This window comes from Zeugodacus cucurbitae, chromosome 4 (assembly GCF_028554725.1).
Source record: "Zeugodacus cucurbitae isolate PBARC_wt_2022May chromosome 4, idZeuCucr1.2, whole genome shotgun sequence".
NCBI classification, from domain to species: Eukaryota; Metazoa; Arthropoda; class Insecta; order Diptera; family Tephritidae; genus Zeugodacus; species Zeugodacus cucurbitae.
In genome coordinates this window covers 47,667,539-47,681,507 of record NC_071669.1, presented here as the reverse complement: position 1 = coordinate 47,681,507, position 13,969 = coordinate 47,667,539, and the positions used below count along the sequence as shown (strand labels likewise).

The 13,969-nt window shown below is 41.8% G+C and overlaps 2 protein-coding genes across 2 annotated transcripts; both read left to right on the top strand.

The window, feature by feature from the left end:
* Window positions 1-5,162: 5,162 nt before the first annotated feature.
* LOC128921655 (uncharacterized) lies at window positions 5,163-6,326 on the top strand. Its single transcript, XM_054229809.1, has one exon. The coding sequence runs from the start codon at window positions 5,163-5,165 to the stop codon at window positions 6,324-6,326; it is 1,164 nt and encodes a 387-aa protein (XP_054085784.1).
* A 628-nt stretch (window positions 6,327-6,954) lies between these two features.
* On the top strand, window positions 6,955-10,269 carry LOC128921654 (uncharacterized). Its single transcript, XM_054229808.1, has one exon. The coding sequence runs from the start codon at window positions 6,955-6,957 to the stop codon at window positions 10,267-10,269; it is 3,315 nt and encodes a 1,104-aa protein (XP_054085783.1).
* The last annotated feature ends 3,700 nt before the right edge of the window (window positions 10,270-13,969 follow it).

The following is a 13,969-nucleotide window of genomic DNA, read 5'->3' as shown; positions in this document are numbered from 1 at the left end:
ATTTTTCCTTTTTTGTCTTTTCTTCGTTCAAGCACGAGTTTATGGTATTTTTTCATTTTGGATGATCCTGTCAAGAGTTCGAAATGAATCGAGGAAATGACGTCGCAATGAAAGTTTTATTTTTTTTTTTGGAAAATTTCAGAAATTATTCTTTAAATATGTATCTATCAGACAGAAAAAAGGTTGATTTAAATAAATAATTTTTTCATAAAATAAAATATTGAAAATAGGCCTGCTTTACCCGACAAAACCCTTATTGACTTACATAAGTGGTCACGTAACGATAATATTATTCCGAAGATTTGAGACGAAGAAAAAAGATTATTCAATAAGTAAAATCAAGCGCTAATTGATACCAAATATCGCTTTATTAATACTTTCTTATTTACCGTATTTTTAAATAAGGTTATACTTTGACCCATAAGCCTTTAACTCGGTCTTTTAAAATTTGTGAAAAGACAGTGCTATCGAGTTGAGTTCTTTAAGCTAACATATCCTGTTTGGATGTATGATCATGTATATTTTATGTATGTAGATTTAATCAGCGTTTTAATTGAGCAGAGGTCGGTTAATTGATCAATTAGCCCCTGTGCGAAAAGGCTATTAAACGGGTATCCATCATGCATACGACAGAGCTTTAAAACAAATCTATTTGTTACGACCAAGTTAGTGCTGAAAATAATGGAGTCCATCTCAGAAGGAGATGTTGAGAAATTACGAATTGAGAGAGTCCAGCAACGATATCGTCAACAAGCTGGTTAAGGTTAGTTTAATATAATATAATCTCGAATTGTGTTGAGCTATTTATTGAAAATACTTTATTAAAATTTTCTAATATCTAAATGGCTAGAAAGTGCATGACTGAGAAGGATATAAGTGTATTTATCACATTAAGTCGAACTGATATAGAATGGAGGTCTCATTATTTTAAAATATTTTTTTTTTATTAAATAAATGTTAAATGAGCCTAAGGTTAATAAGCAATGAGCAAGCATCTGTAGTAAAGTATACGTAAAGTTTCAAGAACTCAGCAAAGTTGTAGTACTTATAAGGATTCCTACCATAGATTATCTGTTATATACCCACGTGGTAAAACTAAATGTATGAAAAGCATAATCGAAGGTGATGTAAAAGAATCCACTTAGTATATCTTAAGAGCTTGCTTTTGCTATACTAAATGTTAAAACAAATTGACTCTCGTCGTCTTAAGGAACAATTCGGCATGGTAATATGAAAGTCAATATACAAGTTTACTACATCTTCAGCTGTTTTTTGACATAATTAAAAGCATTATCGTAGTCAAGTGGGATATATCGTTTAAAATTCAGTCAGAAAATCTAACTGTTTACAGTCAACTTGATAAAGTACAAGAACAATATTGATATTTGGGCCTTTTGAGTTCCGGTCAAAAAAGCTTCTCAATAAAGGGGAAAAAAGTAAATAATCATTTTTTTTTTTGTTTTTCAAAATAGTTAAAAGCAATCTTATTTTTAAGCAATTTTCAAACGTTTCATTTTTCATGAAGTACAAATGGTAATTCTTGAGATATTGCGGAAAGTCAAACCGAGTATAAACAAACTTTAAAAGAAAGAGTTAAAATTTACATCAACATTCACACAAACGCTTACACACACACGGAGAGAGAAACATGTGAAGCCAAGCGCAAATTGAATTAGGCACTCACCGAGGCGACTGACAATGCCACAATGCCACAATGTGGCATGAAATATTCACAAGCGCAACGACAAGTCGACAAGTGAAGCCAACGTCAAATAATCAAAGATATATTCAATTCGCAGTCACCTTCACCCCGCACACACACAGACATGCATACGCAGAAGCGCTGGCCATTTGTGTTTTAGCTTTCACTCGCTTCAAAGCTCACCAGTGCTGAGTGCAAGCGGAATGCATGAAAGCGTCAGCATGTGTATGGATGTGGCATGTGCGTCGGCGTGCCTACATGTGCTGATGACACACTCTTTTCTTCCAACGCACACACAATCGCACCAATAACAAATAACGGATAACGAATTCTGCAATAAATTTCTAATGATGTTTTCAACAGCAAACTTAAATTGATTGCAATTCAATTCCAGTTGTATGTGCGTGCGGCAGCGTGTGTTGATTGTTTGCCTCGGTGTGTGTGCATTTTGTGGCATAGTGGCATGTTCGCATGTGGCTGACAACAGCATGACACACGACTGATTGCCACACCGATTGTACGTACGTCCAACGATTCGCCTGCCCCTCTAATCGAGCTGCATAGCTTGGCGTGGCGGCGTGGCTTGCCAAGGCGCTCAATCAATGCATCAATCAAAGGGCTTTCAACAATTCCAAAAGCGTGCAACACACACACACACACAAACACGCAAATAAACTCAACTCAGCTAAGCAAGCGTGTGAAAGGCAACCGAACCCCAACCGACCAGTCAACACCCAGCGCCATCAATGCCACACCAATGTGCCACACAGAAACACGCATCAATGCCATAGCCGAGCGAGCGCGCAGGCGAAAGTGCAACCCGTTGAGTCCATCAGCTGTAAAAGCGGGCATTTCACAAGCTTTTGGTGGCAAATGCAACGCTGAGATTCGCAATAGAACTTAATTGAGCGCGACGGCGCAGCGGTAGAGGCGTGGTTGGCGGCAGCGCATCGTAGGCGTGTGTGTGTTTCACGAAATGCCAGCAATGCGAATTGTAAGTAAATTGAAAGTAATGATTGAACGCCGCCGATAATGAAGACGAATGTTGCACAGCACCGCAACACAAAAGTGCATTAGCGCCGCTTTATTTGTGGCTCTGTGTGTGTGTGCTAGTGTACAGGTTACTAGTCGCAGGTGTGCATGAATAGCGAATAGCGAAACGTTCGAGTATTGCATCTGCAAATGAGGAAAAATGATCTGGCCGTACAAAGAGATTTGCTGAATGCAATTTTGGCGCATTGAAATACATACATGTTCGAACAAAGTTTTGAAACAGTTGCCAAATCGAATTTGGTGTGTGCGCATTGCTGTTACCTTGAATCGAAGCCAAAAAGTAGGTTAACAGCAGTTTTTTTTTAGTTTTTGATAAGTCATGCAGTAGGGTCACCCACGACTAGCGATGTATGTTTTAGTGTGTTGATACGCAGGGATGCTTTCTGCAGTAAACAATTTTAGTAGGTAAAATTTCAAAAATTATACGATATAATTGATCAGATTTTTACAGATTGTTATAAATGGCATCATAAAAAAAATTAAACCGCTAAAGTTCGGAAACATCTCGGCATAAGAAAAACTCTGCTATAAAGTTAATCTGCTGTTCATATTAGATTAGACCAGCATTTTTTATGAGCTTAGCGCTCACACTTCGTCGCTTGTTCGTGAATTCTTGGGCAAAAACAATACTGCCAACAAACTGATTGGACCCTATCAGGGTGAGTTTAGACCTGGAAAAATCGCAACTGACCAAATATTCACCATGCGCCAAGCCTTGGAAAAGATCCGTGAAAAGAGGATCGACACACACCACCTTTTCATCGATTTGAAAGTTGCTTTTGACAGCTCGAAAAGGTGCTGCCTATATGCCGCTATGTCTGAATTTGGTATCCCCGCACAACTAATACGGCTGTGTAAACTGGCGTTGAGAAACACCAAAAGCTCCGTCAGGATCAAGAAGGACCTCTTCGAGTCGTTCGATACCAAACGAGGATTTAGACAAGGTGACTCACAATCGTGTGACTTCTTTAACTTGATGCTGGAAAAAATTATACGAGCTGCAGAGCTAAATAGAGAAGGTACAAACTTCTATAAGAGTGTACAGCTACTGGCGTACGCCGATGATATTGATATCATCGTAAGCAACCGCCGTAGTTGTTGTTAGTTCTGCTTTTTCCCGTCTGGATAAGAAAGCGAAGCGAATGGGTCTGGAGGTGAACGAGGACAAAACGAAATATCTCCTGTCATTAAACAAACAGTCAGCGCATTCGCGCCTTGGCTCCCACGTCACTGTTGACAGTCATAACTTTGAAGTTGTAGATAATTTCGTATACCTGGGCACCAGCATCAACACCGATAACAATATCAGCCTCGAGATTCAACGCAGAATCACTCTTGCCAAAAGGTGCTACTTTGGACGGAGTAAGCAATTGAAAAATAAAGTCCTCTCTCGACGAACCAAAACCAAAGTCTACAAGTCGCTTATCATCACCCGTCCTGCTTTATAGTGCGGAGGCTTGGACGATGTCAACATCAGATCAGACGTCACTAGGAGTTTTCGAGAGTAAAATTTTGCGCAAGATTTATGGTCCTCAGAACATTGGCAACGGATGGGACGATGAGCTGTACGAGCTATACGACGACATAGACATAGTTCAGCGAATAAAAAGACAGCGGCTACGCTGGCTAGGTCATGTTGTCCGAATGGACGAAAATACTCCAACTCTGAAAGTGTTCGATGCAGTACCCGCCGGAGGAAGTCGAGGAAGGGGAAGGCCTCCACACCATTGGAGGGACCAGGTGGAGAGTGACCAGGTTACCACTTGGGATCTCCAACTGGCGCCAACTGCGAAGCATAGAGAGAAGTGGCACACTATCGTCGATTCGGCTATAACCAGCTAAACGGTTGCAACGCCAATCACGTACATTCTTTGGAACAAACTAATTTTTTTTACGAACTTCGAAACCAAATATTTCGATTTTGGTGGCTAACTTTGAAAATCGAAGAATGCAATGTGTTTAAGATTAATACTTTTAATTTTATTCCTAATATTTAAGTTTATTCCTAATTGTTATAATTCCTATCTGGCAACGCCTTATCTTTGCTTACTTTGTTTTCTTTCTTTTACCATCCACTTCTGTTTGCTATGCTATTTGTTTACGCGAATGCAATGTTACGGTATTTTAAATTCCTACAAACTACTATAAATAGTGCAGGACATACATGCACTAATCCTTCTCTTTTCGGATGTCAAGCTATACGGTCAAACCGTCAAATAAAGTAAGATCATATTGGAACTCTACCCGCTGTAAAATTAATTATTTAACATTTTTTGGTGCCTCCTGTGAGGACAAATATTTAAATTTTGTTTGTGTTAATTGAGTGATTTTCATGGCGGAATTAAACTGGCGTACATCTGCGGTGAATTCTATAAAGCGCATACACGCACGTGTGTCTGACGGCGTCATGGACGATTTGGATGTTTTTCATCTTCAACAAGAACTCAGATCAGTTGAAACACACTTCGAGCGATTCGTGGAGAATCACAATCATCTGGTTGGAGGAGCTACGCCCACCGAGATGGGTTCACACGATGCGCTTTGGGAAACAGTAGAGGAGCTTTACAAGGAAGTATGCAGTAAATTTAATCGGTTAATCTCATCGTCAAAGGTCGAATCCAATGTCACCGATGGAGCGCGCGATTGCCCCATATCATCGCTGGATGGCCACTTGGTTGATCTTAAGTTAGATCCGTTAGCTATTCCGCCATTCGATGGAGACATGTGCAAGTGGTTAGCGTTCAAAGATGCGTTTGAAACACTGATTCATCACTCGGCATACCCGGAAGCATTTAAGTTGGGCAAACTTCGTCAGGCAGTCAATGTAGCCTCTGTTCCCTTAATTGGAGGAATCTACTCGGGTGGCTATCAAGAGGTGTGGAATGCTCTGAAGGAACGTTACGACAACAAAAAGCAGCTAGCGGAACTACACGTATCCCTTTTTCTTAACCTTAAGGCAGCTACCCTGGAGTCATCACAATCGTTGCTGTCAATTGTGGACACGGTTCATGAGTCACTGCGTGCTCTGCGGGTGATGGATATTCCTATACATCACTGGGATGCAATAGCTGTACCAATCGTGGTGACTAAGCTTCCAGCTGTAACCAAAAGGGATTGGTGTATGACGTGCTCTCCTACAGACATACCACAGTTAGAAGATCTATTGAAGTTTCTCGAAAAACGTGCTCATAGCCTGTCTTCGGAACCATCGACTGCATTAATGGTGTGTCGGCAACAACGGCCAGTGAGGGCGCATGTCGCGACTACAGATGCAGCGTTGTGTGCTCATTGCAGCTTACCACATCGAATCGCTAAGTGTCCTACAGTGTTGGCTCTCAATCTAGAGCAACGATTTGAGGCGATTAGGAGATTGCAATTGTGTTACAACTGCCTACGTGCTGGACATTCGCTAAGGCAGTGTTCCTCAGGTAATTGCCGAAATAGTGGTCGCAAGCACAACACAATCTTATGCCGAGCCAAGGTCAATAATGCGTCAACGCTGGGATCTTCAATTACTTCACCAGTATCTAATAACGTGCCTGCTGAGGTGCAGACAACCTCAACAGCATGACTAGCAGCACCCGCCAGGTCCCTCGTTGTCAACCCAAAGCCGATCACTCTTTTAGCAACAGCGCGTGTATATGCCATTGGAGACGCATCGGTGCAGCGAGTGGCCCGGGTATTATGTGATCCTGGATCACAGGTTAGCTTCGTAACGGACCGACTAGCTAACTGTTTGCAACTATATCGACGAAAATGTAACGTAATGGTAGAAGGAGTAGGTTCTGCCATTAGTACTCAAGTGAACGGCAGTGTGACCTTCACTCTGAGATCAACAACAACTAATTTTGAGATGCGAATTGATGCCTTGGTTTTATCGTCCATTACTTCTCCGACTCCAGCAGTGAAGATTGACATGAACCAATGGCCATACTTGAAAGGCTTAGCTTTGGCGGACAACCAGTTTGGTACGCCTGGAACAATCGACATTCTTATCGGCGCGGACGTGTGGGGTCGACTCATACAAGGGGAGGACATCGGTGGAGGACCAGACGAACCTTTTGCCCAGCGTACCCGCCTTGGATGGGTGGTGTTTGGCTCAGCAGCAGTGTCTCAGGAAGGAATCATTGCTCACACTCACCACGTTAGTAGAGAGAGAGGATCACCATTTAGAAGAACTGGTGAGTAAGTTTTGGCAAATGGAAGACATAACGGTTGCTGGCGATTCGCAAGAGAACGAATGCGAGCAGATCTTCGAAACCACACATAGCCGTACCTCAAATGGCCGTTATATTGTACGGTTACCCCTGCAACGAAATGCAACGGAACTTGGTGACTCGTACACACTTGCAGTACGGCAGTTTCATAGATTGGAGCGTCGCATGTTTGCAGATCCAGTTCTTAGAGAAAACTACATTACATTCATGAAAGAGTACGCCGCACTTGGGCATATGGAATTGGTACAATCACCCTACGATCACACTAACTGCTACTATATTCCACATCATGCGGTCACAACGAAATTCCGCGTGGTGTTCAACGCTTCGGCACCTACCAGCACTGGAGTCTCACTTAACGACATTCAACTGGTTGGTCCAACGCTTCAGGATTCTCTTAGTAGTATACTTTTACGTTTTCGACGCTATCGAGTGGCGATTACTGCGGACATCGAGAAAATGTTGCGGCAAGTGTTGGTTGCACCTGAGCATCGCGATTATCAACGAATCATCTGGCGAGAGTCTCCGGATGACGACATCCAAGTGTACCGCTTGAAGACTATCACATATGGGATGGCATGCAGTCCTTACAATGCAGTTCGTACACTGCAACAATGTGCTCGTGACAATTCAACTGTGGTACCAAATACACAGCAAGCTGCACTTGCTCGAACGGCGATACTAACCTCGTTTTATGTTGATGACTTTCTAACAAGTTGTGAAAGCGCTACAGATGCAATAGAACTAGCAACGAATGTGGATGCCATTCTCTCTGCAGGGCAGTTCACCTTAAGAAAATGGAATTCGAACGATAGTCAGGTGATGAAGTGCTTAGCTAATGAATCATCTCTTTCTAGTTACATCTTCCATTCTGGTACGGCTTCCGTTTTGGGCCTACGATGGGACGCATTGACGGATCAGTTGTTCTTTCGTGTCGATCTCAGTCAGACAGGAGAGATACCTACGAAGCGTCGAGTACTCAGCGAAGTAGCGCGGCTCTTTGATCCTACTGGATTGTTGGCGCCTGTGGTTGTAACTGGGAAAATATTTATTCAGCGGCTGTGGTCTGCGGGCCTTTCTTGGGACACACCATTACCTGATAATCTTTGTCGCGAGTGGCTGAAGTATAGATCGCTGCTTCCAGAACTCAATCAAGTTCGCATCGGTCGGTGGATAGGTATGACTCCACATGTTCCAACATCGCTTCATGGCTTTTGCGATGCTAGCGTACACGCATACGCAGCTGTGATCTACACAAGGACGTCTTGCTCCAACGATTCGATACGTTTCACACTTCTGACGGCACGCACCAAGGTGGCACCACTCAAGGCCGCTACCATACCACGCCTGGAACTTTCGGCAGCACTACTATTAGCTGAGACACTTCAAAACGTGCGAGATGCAATGGGTTTGGCTGATGTTCCCTACTATCTGTGGTCAGATTCTGCGATTGTATTGTGTTGGTTAAAGAAGAATCCAATAACACTGAAACCTTTCACATGCAATCGAGTTCGTCGAATACAGGAGCTGACATCCCCCGCCCGCTGGCATCACATCCGTTCCGCTCAAAACCCAGCTGATTGTACCAGCAGAGGCATCACACCTGAAGAGCTATTAGTACACCCACTTTGGTGGCATGGCCCGGACGAGACACACATGATCTATTCTACTAACAATGATACTTTGCTCAGCAAGGACGAGTCTGAAGTTATAGTCGCTGAAACTCGTAACACTAATAAGATGATTGTACTCGTTTCACATCCATTGTATACACATCGTCCAAACGGACAGACTATTTTGTTAACTGAACGTTTCAGTACAATTACCCGCCTCTTGGGCACAATTGCCATTATTCTTCGTTGGTTACAGCGCCGACGACATCTTCGTCAACCGGTCATCGTTGCGCAGGAACTAGATGACGCACTATACACCATAATCCGTTTAGAGCAAGAGGAACATTTTGCAGATGAAATCCGACATTTGAAGTCTCGTTCAGGTTTGGTATCCTCCTCTCGAATATTGCCTCTAAATCCATTTCTTGACGAGAACCAGATCCTACGAGTCGGAGGACGAATTCATAAAGCCGAATTAGCACATGATTCACGATTCCCGATTATCTTGCCAAAGGCAACGCCTTTGGTGAAGCTCTTATTACAACAAGCTCGTGAAGTCACGCTACATGGAGGAACACAACTCATGCTGCATACTCTTCGTCGACGATTTTGGATCCTCAGTGCCAGACAGGCGGTCAAGAGTTTCATCCATAACTGCGTGATTTGCCGGCGCCACAGAGGGGAAGTGCTAACGCAACAAATGGCTTCCTTACCCGGGCAGAGGGTCAGTGCAGCACGGCCGTTCATTTCATTTGGTGTGGATTATTGTGGACCTTTCACACTACGTGTAGGAACGAAACGTTCGCGAACGCTCATCAAGACATACCTCGCCATGTTCGTATGTATGGTCACCAAAGCTGCACACATTGAAGTTGTAGATGACCTGTCGGCACGGGCATTCCTAGACGCATTCACTCGTTTCATCAGCAGACGCGGTCCTTGTCGTGATTTATATAGTGACAACGGGACAGCCTTTGTTGGAGCTAACCGACTCTTGAAGGAAGATCTTGCAGCATGGCAGAGTGAGAATAATCAGCGGTTCTTAGCTGACACAGGCACACATTGGCATTTCATCACCCCCAGTGCTCCACATCAAGGAGGTATCTGGGAGGCTGCGGTGAAGTCCGCTAAGCATCACTTGATACGCTGCGTGGGTACACAAGTCATGTGGTATGGTCAACTGCAAACATTGGCCGTTAGAATCGAAGCTTGTCTCAATTCTCGTCCGATTACACTACTGTACGACGATCCTGAGGACAAACTTGCCTTAACGCCAGGCGATTTCCTGATTGGGTCGCCGCTCCTGGCGGTCCCTGAACCAGATATTCAACAAGTTCCTTCCAACCGATTGAAACAGTGGCAATGGATACGTCAACTTCATCAAAGATTTTGGGATAGGTGGAGTGAGGAGTATCTCAGCATCTTGCAGAGACGGAACAAGTGGCAGCGACGCACACCGAACATAAGGGTGAAGGATATCGTTCTAGTTAAACAAGAGAACATGCCTCCTTCGCATTGGTGTCTTGGTCGAGTCATATCAGTACATCCTGGAGCTGATGGAGCTGTCCGCAATGTCACGTTGAGAACCTCTAAAGGATACATGAACCGAGCTGTCCAGAAATTGTGTCTCTTGCTAGAGAACGAGGATTTCGAGTCGGTAGACTCGACCGGGCAGGATGTTTAAGATTAATACTTTTAATTTTATTCCTAATATTTAAGTTTATTCCTAATTGTTATAATTCCTATCTGGCAACGCCTTATCTTTGCTTACTTTGTTTTCTTTCTTTTACCATCCACTTCTGTTTGCTATGCTATTTGTTTACGCGAATGCAATGTTACGGTATTTTAAATTCCTACAAACTACTATAAATAGTGCAGGACATACATGCACTAATCCTTCTCTTTTCGGATGTCAAGCTATACGGTCAAACCGTCAAATAAAGTAAGATCATATTGGAACTCTACCCGCTGTAAAATTAATTATTTAACACAATGTTTTTACTTATGTATATCTCTATCTCCCGTACAGAAATAATTTCGTCCAATACCCAGCCGAGTGTTGTACACTGTTATTGATAAACATGAATAGGATCTAGTAAAAAGCAACGGCAAGTTTATAATTTCACGGGCTTAGAGAGTCGAATTGTCAAATTTTTATTATGCTGATATACAAGCTCCTGCAGTACGATACAATTTTCAGCTGTATTCACTGCTTACTTTGTCTGTGATAGCCGCTAAGGTTAGACGAACGAACACTGCCACCAACAATGAAAATTTTGTGGAAATTACTAACAATAACGAACAAACTGGTCTGTGGATGGGCTGCTTAAATATTAAGCTGATAATCAAATATGTCATTTTCCTTTCATTAGAAATCTTCTTGTAGTAAAAACATGGATGTTTCCAAACATGAAAACAAGCCTGCTGAACTACTGCTAGGACCTCAGACAGTTATATAGAGACAGTGCCCTGAGAGCTTCCAGCTATTGTATAAAATAAGATAAATGAGACTATGTGGAGTCTGGTTCAGTTCGAAAGAATTTAGTTTTGGCAAAGTGACTTCGAAGATAACAGTACAGATTACTAAAAAATTATAAACCGTTAGTTAAGCAAGAAGTGCATCTAAAAACCAGTGACTATCTTTCAGCTAGTAAAACTCCAAAAAATATATTTTGTGATATATTTTTGAATTTCGCTAATGAATTCCAGTCGAGTTAAGAAGTTTGGAAATTGATATTTGGTTGACTGTGAATAAATGTGTTTTTTTTTTCTTTAATTATGTTACAAAATATATATGTATGTAGTGCCATTACTTTCACCTTTGAAATACCAGAATAAATATTAAAAAATATTTTAGAAATAAAGCAAATGTAATTTACCCAATTTTATGCAATAAATCACTTCACCTTATCGCATCAGTTCACACCTAACGCACGTGGCTTGCTTTCATAACTTTGCCACCAATAAAGTGCTGCACTAAGCCAGCACTTAAGTACTCGTCGAAATTACGGCGAAAATCCATCAACATTTGCATTTTCCGGCCACAGCCAGGGCACAGAGAGGTGAAAACCTCAGCGGGCCACACCCAATCGGTAGCGGTGGCTGCCACAAAATGCTGCAGCTCACCAAATCGACGCACTCAATCGGTTGGGCAAAAGCGACTTAAGCAACTCAATCATTAAAATTGACGAGCGCAGAGCGAATTGCAAATGCACCAGCAACAACAACAACAAGCATAACATTTATCACATTTGCAGGCGTTGCACGTCACCCATGCCACACGCATGCCGCTGCCATTTCCATGCTGCAGTTGGCGCTGGTTTTTTAAAAGTGTGCGAAAATAAAAATCCAAAAACAACAACAACAACAGTGTGATTGCAGCAAAGTGAAAGTCAAAGGGAAAATTGCAAAGTGCAGCAAACGATCAAACGCCCGAGTCATTGTTATATTGCTGCCACATGACTTTTGACATGCCACACATACATACATATGTACCGTTATACAAACACACACACACGCATTGGCGCTGTATTTGCATATCAAACAAATGCACTAAACTTCCGCTCCACTTTTCATGTCACACACCTACACTCGTGCGTATATATGCCACAATTGTCTGTATATGTATGTGTGCTTGTGCCAAGTAGCACGCCAAGAAATTCGCATACAAGTTTTTAGATTTGCCACGTCGAGCGTTGCGATTTTCCGCTTAACTTTGCGCTTTGTGGCATGCAACCAGCAATGCTACATTGTACGACTGCTTGGCACACACTTCCTTACATATACATATATATGTGTGTATGTGTGTGCTTGTGTTGCAAGATACGCGCACATTTGCAGCAAATAAGTGATGGATGCTCGTCTGATGCATGTTGCGGGTGTGGCAGCTGGCAGCCAGTTGGCAGTTGGCAGGTGCGGCGACAATTGTGTTGTTTACTGCTGCTGGTGCTGCCGCTGTTTCTGCTGCTGCTCATTTTTTCCCATTTGCTGGCCTCGCAACTGCCAGGCAAGCGTCACAATGATAGTGTCTGCCACTCACATAAGTTGAACTTATCACTCACACGCGCGCCAACGACATGACATCCACACTGATTTGCACAAACACTCACACACATATATATAGAATATATATATATATATATATAAATAAATATAGAGTGGCTGAAATACAAATATTCAGAAGTTTACAGTAGCGAAACTCTCTGCGGTAGAAATAGCAACACTTTCTAAAATTATCATCAAAATTTGTTTGGCCTGCAAACGAGACAATTATAGCATAGTCTAAAATTATAATTACTCTATTATACGAATAACAGGTAAGGAAGAGCTAAATTCGGGTGTAATCGAACATTTTACACTCTCGCAATTTACTTATTTAATTTTATTAATATAACACACAATTTTACCCACATATTCGGCATATATATGATAGTATAAAATCCATTGAAAGTTTGAAAACCCTAATATTAGTTATACGGGAGCTAGGGGAAGTTATTACCCGATTTCATTCATTTTTGGCATTGAGACATATTATTAGAAGAATTTCTTCAAAATAACTGAGAGACTTACCTATGTTTTCGGTAAAAAAATATATGAGAAGCACTAAGGTCCCCGTGTTCGATATATGGGCCGTGAATACTTATGGACGATACGGATTTCGACGATTTTTATGCCACACTATGAATGCAGTATTTAGCAAAGGTCTGTTCCGATATCTTCACTAGTACTAACTTTATATATTGTAAAGTAAACTATTCAGACCGACTTCAAAGTTCTGGGGTATGGGAAGTAGGCTTGGTTGTCAACCGATTTGGCCAATTTTCACAACATATCATTGGGAAGCTAGGAAGATATTATAAACCGAATTTCATTGAAATTGGTCGAGAAGTTCCTGAGATATGGTTTTTGACCCATAAGTGGGCGGAAACACCCCCATTAAAAATTTTGTATACCAATTTGAGTGCAGCTCTTCTGCACCATCTTTACCATGAAATTTAAAGATTCTAGTGTTTTTCCTTAGTGAATTAAAGGAATGTTAGTAGTTTTCAATGGGAGGTGAGCGTGGTTATAATCCGATTTCTTCCATTTTTGTATTAAATAATGAAGTGGCTAAAAGAAAAGATTCTTGAAAGTTTGGTTGATATAACTTTAGTAGTTTACGAGATTTCATAGATGGCGCTGAGATCGAACTATGTAAATTATAAATCGTTCTAGATATACGATATACCAGACAAGGCTGAGAAGATCACAACATTTCTATTAAGGGAGCAACTAAAATTTTACCCATATTTTTTGCAGTTAGACCTAACCTTCAGACGGCACCTGTATAAATTTGCAATATCTATCGGAACATTCATTCATTCATTGAAGCAACCATTCGTAAA